Consider the following 15,480-nt stretch of genomic DNA (forward strand, 5'->3'; position numbering starts at 1 on the left):
CATAGATGAGGTGCTCGCTCTGTAGTCTAGTGTGGTCTGTTGAGCCGCCATGCTGGAGGCGTCGAATAGCCCTCTTCACCATACTAGATGTGAAGAAAGTCGAGGTGGTAGGACGAGGGTCGGGTGGCTCCGGGATCAGTGGCTGCCAAGGTATCTGGTATAGGCGCTTGGCGTAATCATGCCAGATCTGAGGATCCGCCAGGGGGGTGGTAGGACGTGGCTCTCTGAGAATCCTCCATGCGGTGGCGCAGTCTGTACTCATGAGAAGGTGGTATAGCTCAAGCTCATGTGCCTCTTCGAAGGCCCGCCGTTTACGGCATGTGATGGCCTTCATCTGTCGCCGGACCTCGCTCTCAGTGATCTCCTCCAAGGCTCGTCGAGCCCGTAGCTGCCTGTATAGATCTCTACACTCCTCGTTGTACCACCGGTTCTGGGGCATCATCCCAGAGGGTGGAGGGTCTACCAGTGTGGGTAGTATGTGGAAAGCAGCTGAGGGCTGAGGTGTGTAAAACTGCGGAAAGCTGGCTAGTGAGTGTAGAGAGTGGTGTATCTGGGTCGAGAGTGTAGATCCCCTCATAGACATGCGATGAGTAAACTTTGGCTAGCTCATGTGTGAAATGTATGGCGGTTTGTGGTGTGAGTGTGGGTGGTGTGTGTGAGATGGGTGAGCTAGTGAAAGAGAGGGCAAGATATGCATGGTCAGCCCCAATAGGTAGTGGTGGGATGGTGAAGGATGTGAGCACGTGAGCTGCCTCTCTGAAGCCGATGATGTAGTTCACTGTACTGCCGCCGTTGGGGACTGATGGTGGTATGCAAGTCAGGCCTCCAGATGATGGCCATTGCGCCATCCCGTTGTAGATAACGAGACGGTGCTGTGATCCCAAGCGAAGTAGATGTCGCCCGTACGGTGTCGGTGTGGTGGTGTCTCTGGAAAACCTCTCTGCCTCTGTGTTCTCCATGGTGGAGAGTAGCTCTGGGTCGTCAAAGTCGTAGATGTCACACTGTCTACTCTGTGTCCTGGCGTTGAAGTCTCCCGTGAGGAAAACTTCTCCAAGCCTGGAGTATTCCATGATCTCCTCCCTGAGACATGCATATGGTGAAAGTGTATCATCCTCCTCCTCTCCTCCCTGCGTATGAGCCTCATCTGTCTCTCCTCCGCCTGTCTGTGCAAATCTAGAACCATTGGGTGCGAAGTAGCAAATGGCAATGTAGAGAATGTGTTCATCAGAGAGCTCAATCCGCACCCACATATAGCGTGCTCCTGGGTCACGGGCTACTATCCGTATCCTGCTATGGAGTGAGCGACGGTAGAGGACTGCTACTCCGCCAGATCCTCTAGTGGTGTTGTGCCGTGTTCACTTCCTGTGTGTAGACTCCCACTGATAATCCTATACTCGGGGTAGACCTCTCTCTGAGCTCTCATGTGTCTCTGTGAGTAGAATGACGTCTCTGTCATGCATCACTTCCTCCAATCTCCCTGGGTGTGTCCACAGAGAGCCGTTGCAGTTCCAAACTGCCATGTGTATCTCCTCATATAGTGTCCCATAGGCCGCGAGTCCCTATGCTACGGTCTTGCCATCGATGATGACCCGGCCGTCGCGATAGGAGGCTCGTTTTCCTTCATTGCGTGCTTGTTGGATCCGGGGCATGCATGCTCTTCTATGCTCCACTTGCATTTTTGTGAGGTCCTCATCTAGGTAGATGGGGGGGGCCGTGAGACCTCGTAGGATTACCCTCTTTCGGATGAAAAGGGTGCGTGCTTCTTCCGATGGGAATTGGAGTATAAGAGGCCTCTTCTTGGTGAGGTCATTGCCGGCTCGCCAAGCTTTGGTGAAGGGGGTTGGGTCTTCTACTTTGTAACCAAGTGTGTTGCATAAGGTTTTACCATCTTTCTCGGGGGTGGATTCCTTCCTTTCTTCAATGCCGGTGACTCGTATGTTGAGGCGACGGGCGTTCCGCATCTTCTCCTCTTCAAGGGTGGTGTGTACAAGGAGAGCTTCTTCCTTGTGGGCGTCCTCTTTCGCTTCTTTCTTGAGGTTCTTCTTGACCACTTCTACCCATCCCTCCTTTGTGGCTTCGAGCATGTCTTCCAGGCTCTCGGTAAGGGCTTTAGTGAGTTCTTCTTTGATGGCCTCCTTTGTGTCCTTGTTGATTTCCCCTTCCTCGGGGGTAAGGGATGCAATTGAGGCCTTGAGGATGGCCATTTGCTCATGCATCTCTTCCTTCTCTTTCTTCCATCCTTCAAGCTCCTTCTTTTTGTCTTTCTTCTCCCTTGCCCATTCTTCTTTCTCTTTGTTCAAGACTTCTACTTCTTTCTCAAGCTTGGAGAGGCGGTTGATGATAGTGGTGATGGCGGAGTCGGTCAATTTCTTGTTTTCTTTGATCGTGGCGTGTAGCTTGTCCTCCATTTTGGCCATTTCATCCTTTGTGGCCCCTTTTGCCATAGCCGTTCAGGGGGTGACTCAATGGGTGAGGCCCCTTTGTATTGAAGGTTGAAAAAGGTGACGGGAGAAAACTTGACGGGCAGGGCAGTGGGAATAGACTCCAGCGCGCAGGCAGGCCCAAAACGAAACTCTAAAAAAAAAAAAGGCTGCGCGCAAGTAATTAGGCGCGCAAAACAAGCTGGGCGCGCGCAGGCAGTGCAGCAAGACATGGCGAGGGTGCAACAGGGCATGGCGTGCAGTCAACAGTCAACAGGGCATGGCGAGAGAGAGAGAGAGAGAGAGAGAGAGAGAGAGAGAGAGAGAGAGAGAGATGAAATGTTATCTAAATTAACGTCTTCTAAAGGCTTATCTATGGTCGAAACCAGGTATGCGCAGCACTTGATTCAAAGAAAGTGGCTTGTGAGAAGGAAGTGCAAGAAGGATTTGAGAAGACATGAAATTTTGACGAAATAGATTTTTTTTAATTTTTTTTTTAAATCAGTGGTTTGGGCTTGACCTTGGAGAGCTTAGGAGTTGGAAAGAAGCGATCTGGGTTAAAGTGAAGAAAAGCAAGGGATAAAGGTTGTGGTTGCAATCGGTTTAGGAGAGATATTGTGGATAATCCATGTAGCTACCAGTTCAATTTTTGAAGCTCTTAAATCCCTGTGGCTTAAGAGGAACTTGACAACAACCAATCCCTCAAAACAATATATATAAACGTAAGAGCACTCTGAAATTTCCGCACAAACTGTGTGACCACTCCCTTACACCCTCCAAGCTAAGTTCGTCGACTACCATCAAATTCTGCAGAAGCTGCATCAAACCGAGCGCCTTGGGATTTGGAGCATTTCTTCCTCCTCGCACCCTGGCCGAGACGGCCTGTCCCAGCTGTCATCTCTCCTTTCTCCTTCGCATTGTCACCATCTGAGAAGCTCGCTGCCTCATGTTTTATTTTTACCCCATGCATTCAGACCTTTTAACTTTAAAAGGTGTGGCCAACCTCACTTGACCACAAGTCCATGCAACTTTCTGTAGCGCGGATAGTGTGTCGTGCTCTCTACAGTGGGTGCTCCTCAGTGCAATGTACATGACATCTCACTCAAAACAGAATGAAAACAAAGGAAACAATAGATAACAGCTGATCAACACAGAGACACAGCAGCAGACCAGAACATATTGACTCGACTATCTCAAAGAACCGATACAAACTTTGGCGTGGCAGCACACTCAGTTCCAGCCCAGAACTAACGGGTACAATGGGGGTGTCAAGGCTCAGATATGCAAGGATGGTGCAGACGTGCTGTGTGTACAGACTCCCTACTCTGGAGGACGACGTTGGACCGTTTATAAAAGAAGATGATAATCATGATCCAACAGCTACTACTCATATGTACGACCATAAAGAGCCACCAACAGCTCATAAATGTCAGCCATCTAAGTCTATCCCCAAACTAAGTGGTGGTGGTGACCTGGCCACGATGTCCACTAGACCACCGTCCGTATCCCTGCCACGTGTCACTGCCCAGCCGAGAGAGTCCGTCCAGTGTGAACCAGACCAACAGTACTAACTGTGTGTCCTGTGAAAGTGACACTATAGCCTGCTACAGGTTGCCCGCCACAAGACCGCTCACCGTCTTGGTGAGAGAAATACTGAAAAACTGAGAAAGAAAACCAGTAGGAACTGCATATGTACAATGGTGAGCTCCTGAATCTGTCATCCAAGAGATAGAGTTGTGGCCACTGCTGCACCCGAAGTATCAGACTCTGGAGATGGAGCCATCAAATCGATGGGAAAACTCTGGACTCTATGAGTGCTCTCCACAAACTGACTCTTAGCGAGAGGAGCAGCCACCTGCTGCTCGGTGGATGGGAGCACCTGGCCTGAAGTGTACTGAGGCCGCCGACTCGCACACCCATGTCGATGTGTGCCTGCGAAGCCGTCACAAGGAGCCGTCTGTGAGGATGACATGTGTGGTAAGGAGCCAAAGGTGCTCGGCTGTTGAAGTCCCTGAGGTAGTAGTCAAACTGCTGCTGTGATGGAGCATCTCCCCCAACTGTCTATGGCTGTACTCTCCATATCCCATGGACGTATGTACTGATCTACCGAGACGAACCCACCCGTATCCCATGGTAGCCTGAGGCTACTACTGAAACCCCATGTTCCCTTCGACTAGCATGTCCCGAAATCCTTGCATTTGAGCTTTGAGGTCATCAATTATCTGGGACTTTACATGCAAAGCCTGACGCAAGGCGAAAATGGTAGTATCTCTATCAGCAATGGCACTCTCTGCAACTCGCAAGCAGCCTTCCATAGCCACATATGTAGCCGAGTGCTTCCGGTGGGTAGCTGCTAATTTCTCGGCACCAAGTTCAATCATTGCAATAGCATTTCTTGACTCCTGCAGGTTCTCTTCAGAGATTTTGAACAACGAGGTAGAGTCTGTTCCACTGGAAGAAGCAGTAATAGCACTTGGAGGTGTAGTGTGCCCAAGAGGCACTGCACTGGATGTCGGTGTGACCACGGTAACAGGTTCAGTGGATGAGCTGGAGATGGGAGAGAATGACAAGGGTACCATGACAAAATGATGGAATATAAATATTGTGAAATCCTAAGCCGGTAGTTGTGAACAAAGCAGCTAGTCGGGATAGCTAAACCACAAATCACAAGAGATCCAGCATTGGTCGCTAGCGGATCTCATCAATCTCCTCCATAGTCAGCAGTCTGACTAGGCATCGTGCATGTCGAGCCAAAGTGATCCGGATCCTCTGATGTAGCCTCCGTCGATGCTGTGTAGTCCTCCACAATCGTGGGCGTCTGGATCCCCAATTCAGTCGCTCGATCGATCAGTGTGCCTCTAGTGTGAGGCGACAAGATCTGTTGTGGTAGTAACTCCTCCGGGTGTCCAATGTTTGCTCTAAAGAAGTCTGTGATGTGTCTCTGAGATTGGATGGCCTCTCCTCTCAACAAGTTCTCTGTGTCTACGTAGCTCGAGCAGAAACAAACCCGGGCAATCTCTGATCCTCATACCCTATGACTTTGGAGAGCGGTCCAAATCCCTCTCTGAACAAGCAATGGAAGCGACCTCGTATCTCGTAGTAGACGGGGCAGTGGCATGTGTAGTGTAACTCTGTCTCACGCTCCATGTTACTGTGTTCGGAACTCATTTCTCTTATACCGAAAGGCAGAGATGCATCATCCCTCTAAAATGGAGACCAATCACTCCCATGTCTTCCGTGTATACAATACAATCTTAGTTGGCATGATTAATATGCGCTTGAAATTCTTTATGCCCGATCTCATCCATGCTTCACAAACAAGTTTTGTGCAGTATCAATGTATTTTTCCTTATGATAAGTAAGTAGATTGGGGTTTGTTGGAGAGAGTATACCGAGGATGGGTTTCCCCTTGCAGTGGATAAGAGGTTTTTCTACATTGTACTGCACTACCTCCAGTGTTGTCACGATTAGAGGCCACATTGGACGGCATTTTCCTCTCTCGTTCAATCCGACACAGACGTCCCCTAGTAGCCTACTTCTTTCTCTTTTTTGTTGAAGCCATGTCTCTCTTCTTGTGGCGCACCACCATAAGAGGTCTCACTATGCCTTTGGATGCATCACCAAATTTGTTGGATCAAGAGTATGCAGATAACATTATGCTCTTTGTACGCTATGATACACCCACTTTGGACAGTCTACGGGATGCTCTTGCTACCTTTTGCTTGGCCACTGGGGATCTCATCATTGGGAACAAGTCTTTTGGTTTTCTTGTAGGAGTGGATGAGGATTTTCAATGGGGTGCTGTAACAAACTACTGGCGTGTCAAATCCTTGAAGAAGGGGGCCAACTTGCTGATGTCGGCCGAGGGGCCTAAACCCTAAGAAGAACCAGTAACAGAAGAAGAAGTCCTACCAACTTATGGGGACCCCGTTCGATGGGGCCCCAAGTGACATAAAGGATTAAAATAAAGCAGGACCCGCACATACACAGAAACTGATGACGTGGCAGATTTCCGAAAAACACGCTGGCTGATGCCGTGGCATGCTGTACGGATTTCCGCGTTTTGTGTTGGCTGATGACGTGGCTGGCTGTGCGGATTTCCGTGATTTACGCTGGTAGCTTTTTGGCATTGCTTTTGGACCAAAAGCTTTCGAGTTTGAAGGCTTTTCATGTATGACTGCTTGTGGGGCCTAGGGCCTTTAAATATGAGGTTAGGGCTCATTCTCTGGCATGCTTCTTGGAGAAGGTGCAGAGTCTGGAGTACCGGCTTGTACAATGTTGATGCAATATAAAGAAATACCGAAAGGGGCGCCAAGGTTTGGGGCCAATACTCTCTGGGGTGGAATTCCGCCACTCCGTGTCGTGTGTCGTCTCTCTCTCTCAATTCGGTTGTAATTGAAGTGCTAAAAGTCTGTTCAATCTGTTCTTTTCTATTGGCACGTGGTGCCCGTCTTGTGACAGGTGCACAGGATGATTTCACTTGGCTACCTAGAGGACACACCTATAAATATTTGGGCTTCCATGTTGGCATTGATGTGTAGCTAGAGTAGTAGTTTGTGCCCGTATTACAGTCTATCAAGAAGGAACTTTGCCATTAGTCATCCTTGCATTTGTCTTTGGGTGGCAAGTTCTTGCGGTTCATAAGGTTCTTCTTGTGACCGCTTGGTTCACCACATCCTGCATGACGCTACACTCTGGCATCATGGCGCATTTGGAGCGCCTTGTATACAATTTTCTAAGGGGTGGCCTATATAACCGGCCTTGACACAGTAGAGGGCGGTACTAATTGAATTACCTGTTAACTTTACACAAAGCACTGAAAAGAAAAGAGAGTTCAAACGCGTCCAACGACTAGATCATCACTAGCACACGAAGACCGACACCTTATAGGCCCAAAAGAATAGACCCCTTTCGGTATTTCTTTATTCAATTGAAAAGAGACGATCCGATCACTCAGATCAAACTCTCACCAAGCTGTCCAATCCTGTCAAGGGCTGAAATCGTAGGTTTTCGACCTGATTTCGGCAACATAACGGTGCCAAAACCCCTGTACGTCAGAAGTACACCTCTAGGACAAATTCCCTTGCGTTTTAGAAGCTTCCCGGTGAATTGTAGTCAAAATTCAACATGCTGTAATTTACTGTTCGGCCATTGACACGTGCCCAAACTGCTGATGACCACCCCAAGGCCTCCCTGAGGCTCCCCTGGTGCTAATTTGCAGTTTAGGTGCGAAACCCTAAGTTCCTGTTGAAGGCTCTTGCCTTGGCAAACGTGCATAAACCCCACCTAATTGCACATGATCGTCTGAGTAGCCCAACTAGTAGGACATTACAATATGTGTAAGGGGGAGAGAGATGCACAAGAGCAAATCATCATGCTACATGAGACAAAGGAGAAGGCAAGCTTTCCATTAAAGCTGTGAACCTACACCCACTACTCACACACACACTGTAGTTCACTTATGAGCTTCAAAACAGCCCTCTCTCTCTCTCTCTTGGGCACCCGCTCTTGTTGAGGTGTCCTTCTGGAACTTCTAGATCAGCCATGTGTCCACTTTGCCCATTTTGGTTTAATTTCCTAGCCCCTACCAACTTATAAAGTTGTCAGTGACTTGATGAGTGGGCCAAATTCTATTTTGGTGCACACAAGCTTCCATACTCATCAAAATTCAATGCTAACTGACCCGACCAATTTCTGACTGAACGACCTGGATCTCCGATGTGAAAAATCCGTTCGGTCGCAACCATTTCACACTGGCCATGCAATGTCTACTTGAACCTTTTCAAGGGTTCCGGGGAAAACAAGTTTTTAAAAAAATAAAAAAAATATGTAGTGCATATTTAAAGAAGGCAACATGAAAAATACACCTCCTAGTGACATACCCCACTCTTAAAATACTGCAAGCGACCTCGCTTGCATGCCAATAATACATGCTGATATCTCCTGATATCACATTTATTCTATGATAGGGAATTAAAGATATATAAGTTTCTGGAAATGTAGTGTTGGACAATTAAACAATCCCACCAACCTAGCTACCACACATATATCAAGCATAGAAGTTTTCTGGTGTACTCTCAAGTACAAACTTCTCTAGCCAAATTCTGAATGGAAAGAAGATACAATTGCTTAACCACTCCTTTGAGCATCATGAACCATGCTCTCACCTTGCTCCATAGAGCTACATCAAGTCATTGTGGGTTCTATTTGAAGGCTTCAAGATACACTTGCGACAACTGAGGTGAATCAACCAATTCAGACTCTTCCATCCATTTGGCATCCAATGATGGATAGTTCTTGAACTTCACCAAGTAGCGTCTTGCAACCTTTCCTCTAACCTTTCTTTCCTTATGTGCCAATATTTGTTCACGATAAAGAATCTCATCCAATTCTTCCACTTCGGGCTGTTCCTCATCAAGCATATTCTCTGGCACATCACCAACAAAGGGCCTTTGAAGGCTGACATGAAATGCATTATGTATTTTCCAGCCTTCTGGCAACTTCAACCTTCGCTTATCTTTTCCAATCTAAAAAGGACCATAGTATTGCATACTGAGCTTTGGAAACAAGCGTTCCTTGCCTTTCCTTTTCCTTAACCTGGCCTTTTGAAAGCACAAAAGTAACCAATCACCAAGTGAAAATACAAGTTCGCAACGATGACGATCAGCAGCTTTCTTTTGCTTAGCTTGAGTCTTCTCAAGAGCAATCTTTATCTTCCTGTATGTTTCATCCATATCTTGCATATATTTGTCTGGCTCAAATATCTTGTCCTTAGTTTTCAAAATGGGTGGGACTTTCTTCCCTCCTTCCACTATCTCAAATGGTGCCTTGCCTATTGATGTGTGCAAAGTGTTACTGTAAGCATATTCAACCAATGGGAGGCGGTGTTCCCAAGTTGCCTTGTGCTTTGACACGTAACATTTGAGCAGATCCCTGTCATTGACAATTGACTGAGACATCCCGTGATACTCAATGATATTGCTCATGATATCTTGACCATGTGTTCCGGCTGTATCTTCTTCCTAATAGGAATGAAATGGGTATGCTTAACCTACAAATAATAGTCCAAATCCCATCATTGCCTATTTGGGTTCTTGGAAGATCAAAGATGAAGTCCATCGCTATGCTTTCCCATGGCCTATCAGGGATCGGCAATGGCTGCAACAATCTAGATTGCTTTTGCCTGTCAAATTTGACTTTTTGGCATACTAAGCATGATCTTATAAATGTGTCAACATCTTGACATAAAACTGGCCAATAGAAAAATATCTCAACCCCTTTCACTGTCGCATCAATTCCACGATGCCCAGCATATGGTGGAGCATAACTTTCCATCAAAACCTTTCGCCGTAACTATTTAGTAATGCACAACTTTCCATGCATCATAAGAAATTCATTCTTAAGAATATAGTGTTCATGATGTTGCCCATCAACAAGCTGATCATAAATCCTTGCAAAAATTGTGTTTTCATTTCGTCTAGTTCACAATGGTAAGGAATTGACACTACCCAAATTTAAGGCTTTCGTGACAGCACGTCAGCCACCACGTTCTTTTTCCCTTCAACATGCACAATTTGAAAATGGAACATTGACAAGATGTTTGCCCATCGCATGTGTTTCTCAGACAACTTGGTTTGTGTGAGAAAGAATCGCAAGGTTTGATGATCTGTTTGGACAACAAAATCAACCCCTAGCAGATAGTGTTTCCAACTAGTGAGAGAGTGAATTACTGCCAACAGTTCTTTCTCATAAACTTGCAAGTTCTTTTCAGCCTTCAAAAAGAATTCTGCTCTCATATGCGACTACTCGGCCATTCTGCATTAGAATTGCACAAAGATTGTGGCCACATGCATCACATTGAACCACAAAAGGTTTTGAAAGATCTCGCAAAATGATTACCGGATCTAAAGTTAGCTTTTCTTTCAAGTGTTTGAAGGCTAGAATTTCCTTGGCTGTCCACTTCAAAGTAACTCCTTTCCCTTGTAGTACATGGAGTGGAGAAGCAATCGTAGCAAAATTTCATATGGATCTCTTGTAGTAGGAACATAAGCCTAGAAAGCTTCGAATGTCATATACGGATTTCAAGTCTCGCCATGACCTAATTGCTTCCACTTTGACGGGATCCATACGTACCCCATCCTTTGAAACAATGCGCCCGAGGAAGTGAACCTCTTCCAAAAAGAATTCGCTCTTCTTCGCATTAATGAGTAGCTTGTTCTTGCGTAGCTCATTGAAAACTGCGATCAAGTGATCCCTATGCTCCTCTTCAGACTTTGAATAGAAAATCATGTCATCAAAGATTCTATTGAACATGGCAGGAGCATTCATGAGACCGAATGGCATGACAAGAAACTCATAGAGACCAAAAATTGTCCGTAACGCAGTCTTATGGACATCTTCTAGCCTAATGTGTATGTGGTGGTACCCACTCTTTAGATCTATCCCGGTAAACAATGACGCTCCCTCAAGCCGATCAAGGATGTCATCTATCCTCGGAATGGGGAACCTCTTTTTGATGGTATTCTTATTCAAAGCGCGGTAGTCAACGCACATGCGCCATGAACCTTTCCTTCTTCTGCACTAGGAGTACAGGCGAACAAAAAGGGGCTGAATTGGGCTGAATCATCTCCTTCTCTAAAAGCTCGTTGACCTGACTCATAATCTCTTTCTGTTGGGCTGCACTAACCCTATTCGGTGGTCTATTCGGTGCACCAGAACATGGCACAAGATCTATGGTGTGAATGTGTAAGGGGGAAAGAGAGATGCACAAGAGCAAATCATCGTGCTACATGAGACAAAGGAGAAGACAAGCTTTCCATTAAAGCTGTGAACCTGCACCCACTACTCACACACCAACTGTAGTTCGTTTATGAGCTTCAAATCAGCCCTCTCTCTCTCTCTCGAGCGCCCACGACGAGTCTGTTGAAACACAGTCATTTTGACTAGAGAGGAGGGAGGCTTCGAGATTATTGATCCCACATAATACGTGGATTGCTTTCTGGGTCTTAGCCTTGGAAACAATTTTGCACCATGCTTTGAGACTTGTCACATCCCTTTCCTCATTTTGGATCTATGGATACTACCGATGTTTGGCGCTCGACCATCATATTCATTTTCACAAACGCACCTTTGAATACATCTCATTTATCGCCATTTATCTACGGATTTGGAAGGAATTGTGTCTTGCTTTGATTCGATACCCGGCTTCTTGTGTTGAGGAGGTAGCGAGGCATCCACTTGTTTGAAATGCATATGTCATAGATTCAGAAGGGCCTTAGCTAGGTGAGTGTACTCACATTGATTGGGCTAGCTGGGATGACGGGCCAATAGGCTCTTTAGGCCGTTGGTCAGATACTTCCTTGGTTGGTGCATAGGTTATTGGTGCTACCTTTGGGATCCGCAAAGAGGTTGCTCCCTATATGAAGAGATTGATGAGGCTATTCGACTTTACTAGCACGGATACATCGAGGGATAGACTCTTTCAACTTCTCATCAAGCTTGGTGGGTGTATTTCAATCCTCGCTTGGGAGTCATGATTGTTGCACAGCAAGGAACTCTAGTATTTAGCATTGTCGAGATTGGCCATCATGGGCGTCACATTAGACTAGAGTTTCAAGGTGAGGTACCACCTAATCAATAGTTGACTACATATTGGCAACTTGTTGGAGTGGTAGGCTATTTTGGGAGGAGATCATGTGTTGGCCATGGTTTCACTACTAAGGAGGCACCACTTTGGATTTGGCAAGGAAAGCCCCTTGTTCAGTTGGACTAGGATCCTCGTGAGTGACAGTGGCCTTCGTTGCACTATGATGGAGCCCTTTTTGACTACACGGTATCCCTGGAACGAAGCTTCTATTGCATACATGACGCCCACCTCACCGTCCACACCAGCCAAAGGTATGGCTGGATCATCGCATCCTTCCGACTTTCCAACAACAGTTGCGGTCATGAGGATCAGCCGTAGGATATGTTTTGTCATGTGGATGATAACGCAATCAGGATTGCCAGTTGGCACTTGGAATGCAATCACGGGTCATGACCCGACTTGTCAGAGATACACTTTAGAGCCGGAATCATTGAGGTACTGTTTCTAGGTTGTCCATATGCACAGTAACTGTGCATGATAGTTTGTTGTTTGTTGATTAGAGTGGGCATCCATGATGGGTTCGTGACGTGGGGAATAGTTGCATGGCTTCTGCAATTCCCGGGGTCACACACCTGTTTTCAAGGCTTGCCAACAGATTCTACCTTCACACTTACTGCCTTAGGATATAGACAGGGCACTCTATAGATGATCCCAAATGGAGGTCATCAATTGAACGTCTAACAGCAGGACACAGTTTTCACTACAATATGCAACATCACGCTTTAGACCATGTGGAAGGCTAGATGTGCTCACATTTTGGGCACACAGTCCTCCCCCTACGTCCACCGTTTTGACAGCCATTTGGACTGAGCTGCTGCATACTCTTCGTAGTCGATGGAATACTTCAGCCAGCTCCTCCAAGGCAACGGAGGAGCATACACGTGCCTTTCTTCACAAATGGATGAGATCTCTTTTCAACCGGGATCGGGATCATGCCCACATCACATGGCACTATGGATCTCCCAGTGGTTCATTTCACACTTATCATACACACCACCTTGATGTTTACATAGCCTACACTTTATCTGCTTTTGTACTTCCTTTGGGGTGATAGGCCATTGAGCATCTCGGAAGATCTCTTTTCCACATAGAATAGAGCCCCTTTTCTCGCCCACACACACACACACACAGATGAAAAAAATATATATGAAATGTTATATTAACGTCTTTGAAAAGCCAAAATGACCTATGGAGACCAAAGTTACACCCGTAACAAATGTGATACAATCATCTGAGATAAAGCATAAAAGGAAACATCCTAGATCCTAAGACAGTCCTAGTAGAAAAGGTAAGGAAGCTAGTAGGCGAGTAGGATACAATCTCATGTTACAAATTGTAGAATGGGGAAGGGCAATGAGAGACACACTAATAGAGGGGGAAGCAAAAATGATGAGTCATCCCTTCAACTCTAAAATAGGCTGCTACAACATAGTATCAATCTCCTCCATGGTGAAAATCCGGGGAGGTCTCACCCGTTCTTGAGGATGATACCCTATATCTTCATGTGTGCACGCCGTCTATGCATAGATCTCCACTGGATCAAGCAATATACCATGTTGAGGGGTTATATGGTAAATTCTAAGCTCTCTCTGCGATGGCACTTTGTGTATCGATTCTTTGCTCGTCAAGTCTCTCTAAACCGGCGTATCTCTAGAAGAAAGAGCACCAAACATCTCTGGTCCGTGTAGTCCATGATCTAAAAAAGTGATCCAAATGCCTCTTTAAAGAGAGTAAAATTGTGGATCTTTTATAAGCAGTGCAAGCAATGTCATTTAGGTATCCAATTGAGTGAGATCCTGCCTGATGATCTTGGTAATCTCTGAATGGCGCACAGTAAGAGATGGTTCGAGGATACTAAAAGGGGGGTACCTTGTCCATGCTAGAGCCATGAAACTGAAACCAAGATGAATTTGCACATACCAGCTATAACAGGAGGGCACCACGTATTAAATGGAAAGTAGAGATTTTTAGCACTTCAAAACAACTAAACAGAAAGAGAGAGAGAGAGAGAGAGAGAGAGAGAGAGAGAGAGAGAGTGGCGGCGTTCCACTCCCAGATTGCACTAGCCCCAAACACTGGCGCCCTTTCGGTATTTCTTTGTATTACTTCCGTAGGTTACAACTTTAGAGTTCTACTTTGCTCCTCCGCAAGGTAGGATGTCAAAAGAGACCCCCCATGTACATATTTAAAGGACCTTGGCCTCCCCAAAAGCAACTGCTTGAAAAGCTACTTTTCCAAAAGCATAAAGTTTAAAAACAAGCGCCCATGTGGCTGTCCAAACAATGCTACCACGTCGTCATCAATTTCAGCAATTCACGGGCTGCTCTGTACAAGGCTTCCACGTCATCATCTCTATGCAATTTTTAGTCTTATCGCTTCTTTTAGGGTTTAGGCCCCTCGATCGTGTCCTATAAGTTGGGCAAGGTTAGGATTTTAATCCTAACCCTCTTTGTCTTCTCTTTGGGTTTTAGGTCCCTTGGCCGTTGTCAGTAAGTTGGCTAGAGTTAGGATTTTGAAGTCCTAACAATGGTTGATACGTCAGTAATTTGTGGAATACCCCCCTCTTGAGAGAAAGTAATCATCCGCGATTAGACCTACAAAACTCAATCAAGTTAGATCGGAGGGTCATTCAGTATTCTCATTCGGCATCGAAGCTCTTGATATTATGGCATAGCGAAGTTAGCCATCACACCCGATCTTTAATGGGGGGTCTCGATGCTCTAAGATTACGTACCCACGCAATCTCACCCAATATGAAACATATAGGGTTGGCACAACACGATGAAACACAAATGATTACAGATACAGTTACAAAACATATCGCCAATGAATACTCCCCCTGAGAGCTGAAATCCGGGCCATGAGAAATTTAAAGGCCATATACAACCAAACGCCCCTCCATACTGCAGCCTACGTCACGTGGAGGTTCCAATTACAATTAAATGCTCCCCAAACCACAGTCTACATCATTTAAACGTTTCCAAAGACAACATCCACATGAATACTCCCCCCATGATCAAGTTCCGAGTCATGAGTTACTCAGATATTAGATTTCTCTTCAATAGTCCTCTCATACCAATGTACGAGCCATGAGGTTTTCACAGGTCAAAATACAGTTGAATGATCCCCAGAAGCAGCCTGTGCCACCCTGAGGCTTTTCAAAACAGCAGTGAAACCAGCATCAAAACCAGAATCAAGCAATCTCAATCGTCACCAGGACAAGCTCAAAACAAACAAATTCTACTTCAAACGGTATCAATCAAAGTTCAACAGTATCTAAAGACAAAGCAAACTGAAAATGACGTGGCTTGCTCAGTCAAACTTGAAGGAAGACTAGCTTTCCATTCTACACCAAAGTTATGGTTTCATTTCTTCCATCAGTTTGTAGCACACCGCAGCATGGTCCCTAAGATC

At 46.0% G+C, this 15,480-nt stretch overlaps 2 protein-coding genes across 11 annotated transcripts in view; both read right to left on the bottom strand.

The window, feature by feature from the left end:
* LOC147452585 (uncharacterized) overlaps window positions 1–15,480 on the bottom strand; it is a 132,661-nt gene that overhangs the window by 53,963 nt on the left and 63,218 nt on the right. The gene's annotated exons all lie outside the window — the stretch shown is intronic.
* Window positions 14–3,387, bottom strand: LOC147452587 (uncharacterized). Its single transcript, XM_086518976.1, has one exon. It carries the CDS (start codon window positions 2,442–2,444, stop codon window positions 1,560–1,562), a length of 885 nt encoding a protein of 294 aa, XP_086375102.1. The 5' UTR covers window positions 2,445–3,387; the 3' UTR covers window positions 14–1,559.

This window comes from Adiantum capillus-veneris, chromosome 8 (genome assembly GCF_014529385.1).
Source record: "Adiantum capillus-veneris isolate H3 chromosome 8, ASM1452938v2, whole genome shotgun sequence".
Taxonomy (NCBI): Eukaryota; Viridiplantae; Streptophyta; class Polypodiopsida; order Polypodiales; family Pteridaceae; genus Adiantum; species Adiantum capillus-veneris.

Coding starts and splice junctions, on each gene's coding strand:
- LOC147452587 (XM_086518976.1), bottom strand. CDS start 2,444: ATGGCAAAAGGGGCCACAAAGGATGAAATGGCCAAAATGGAGGACAAG.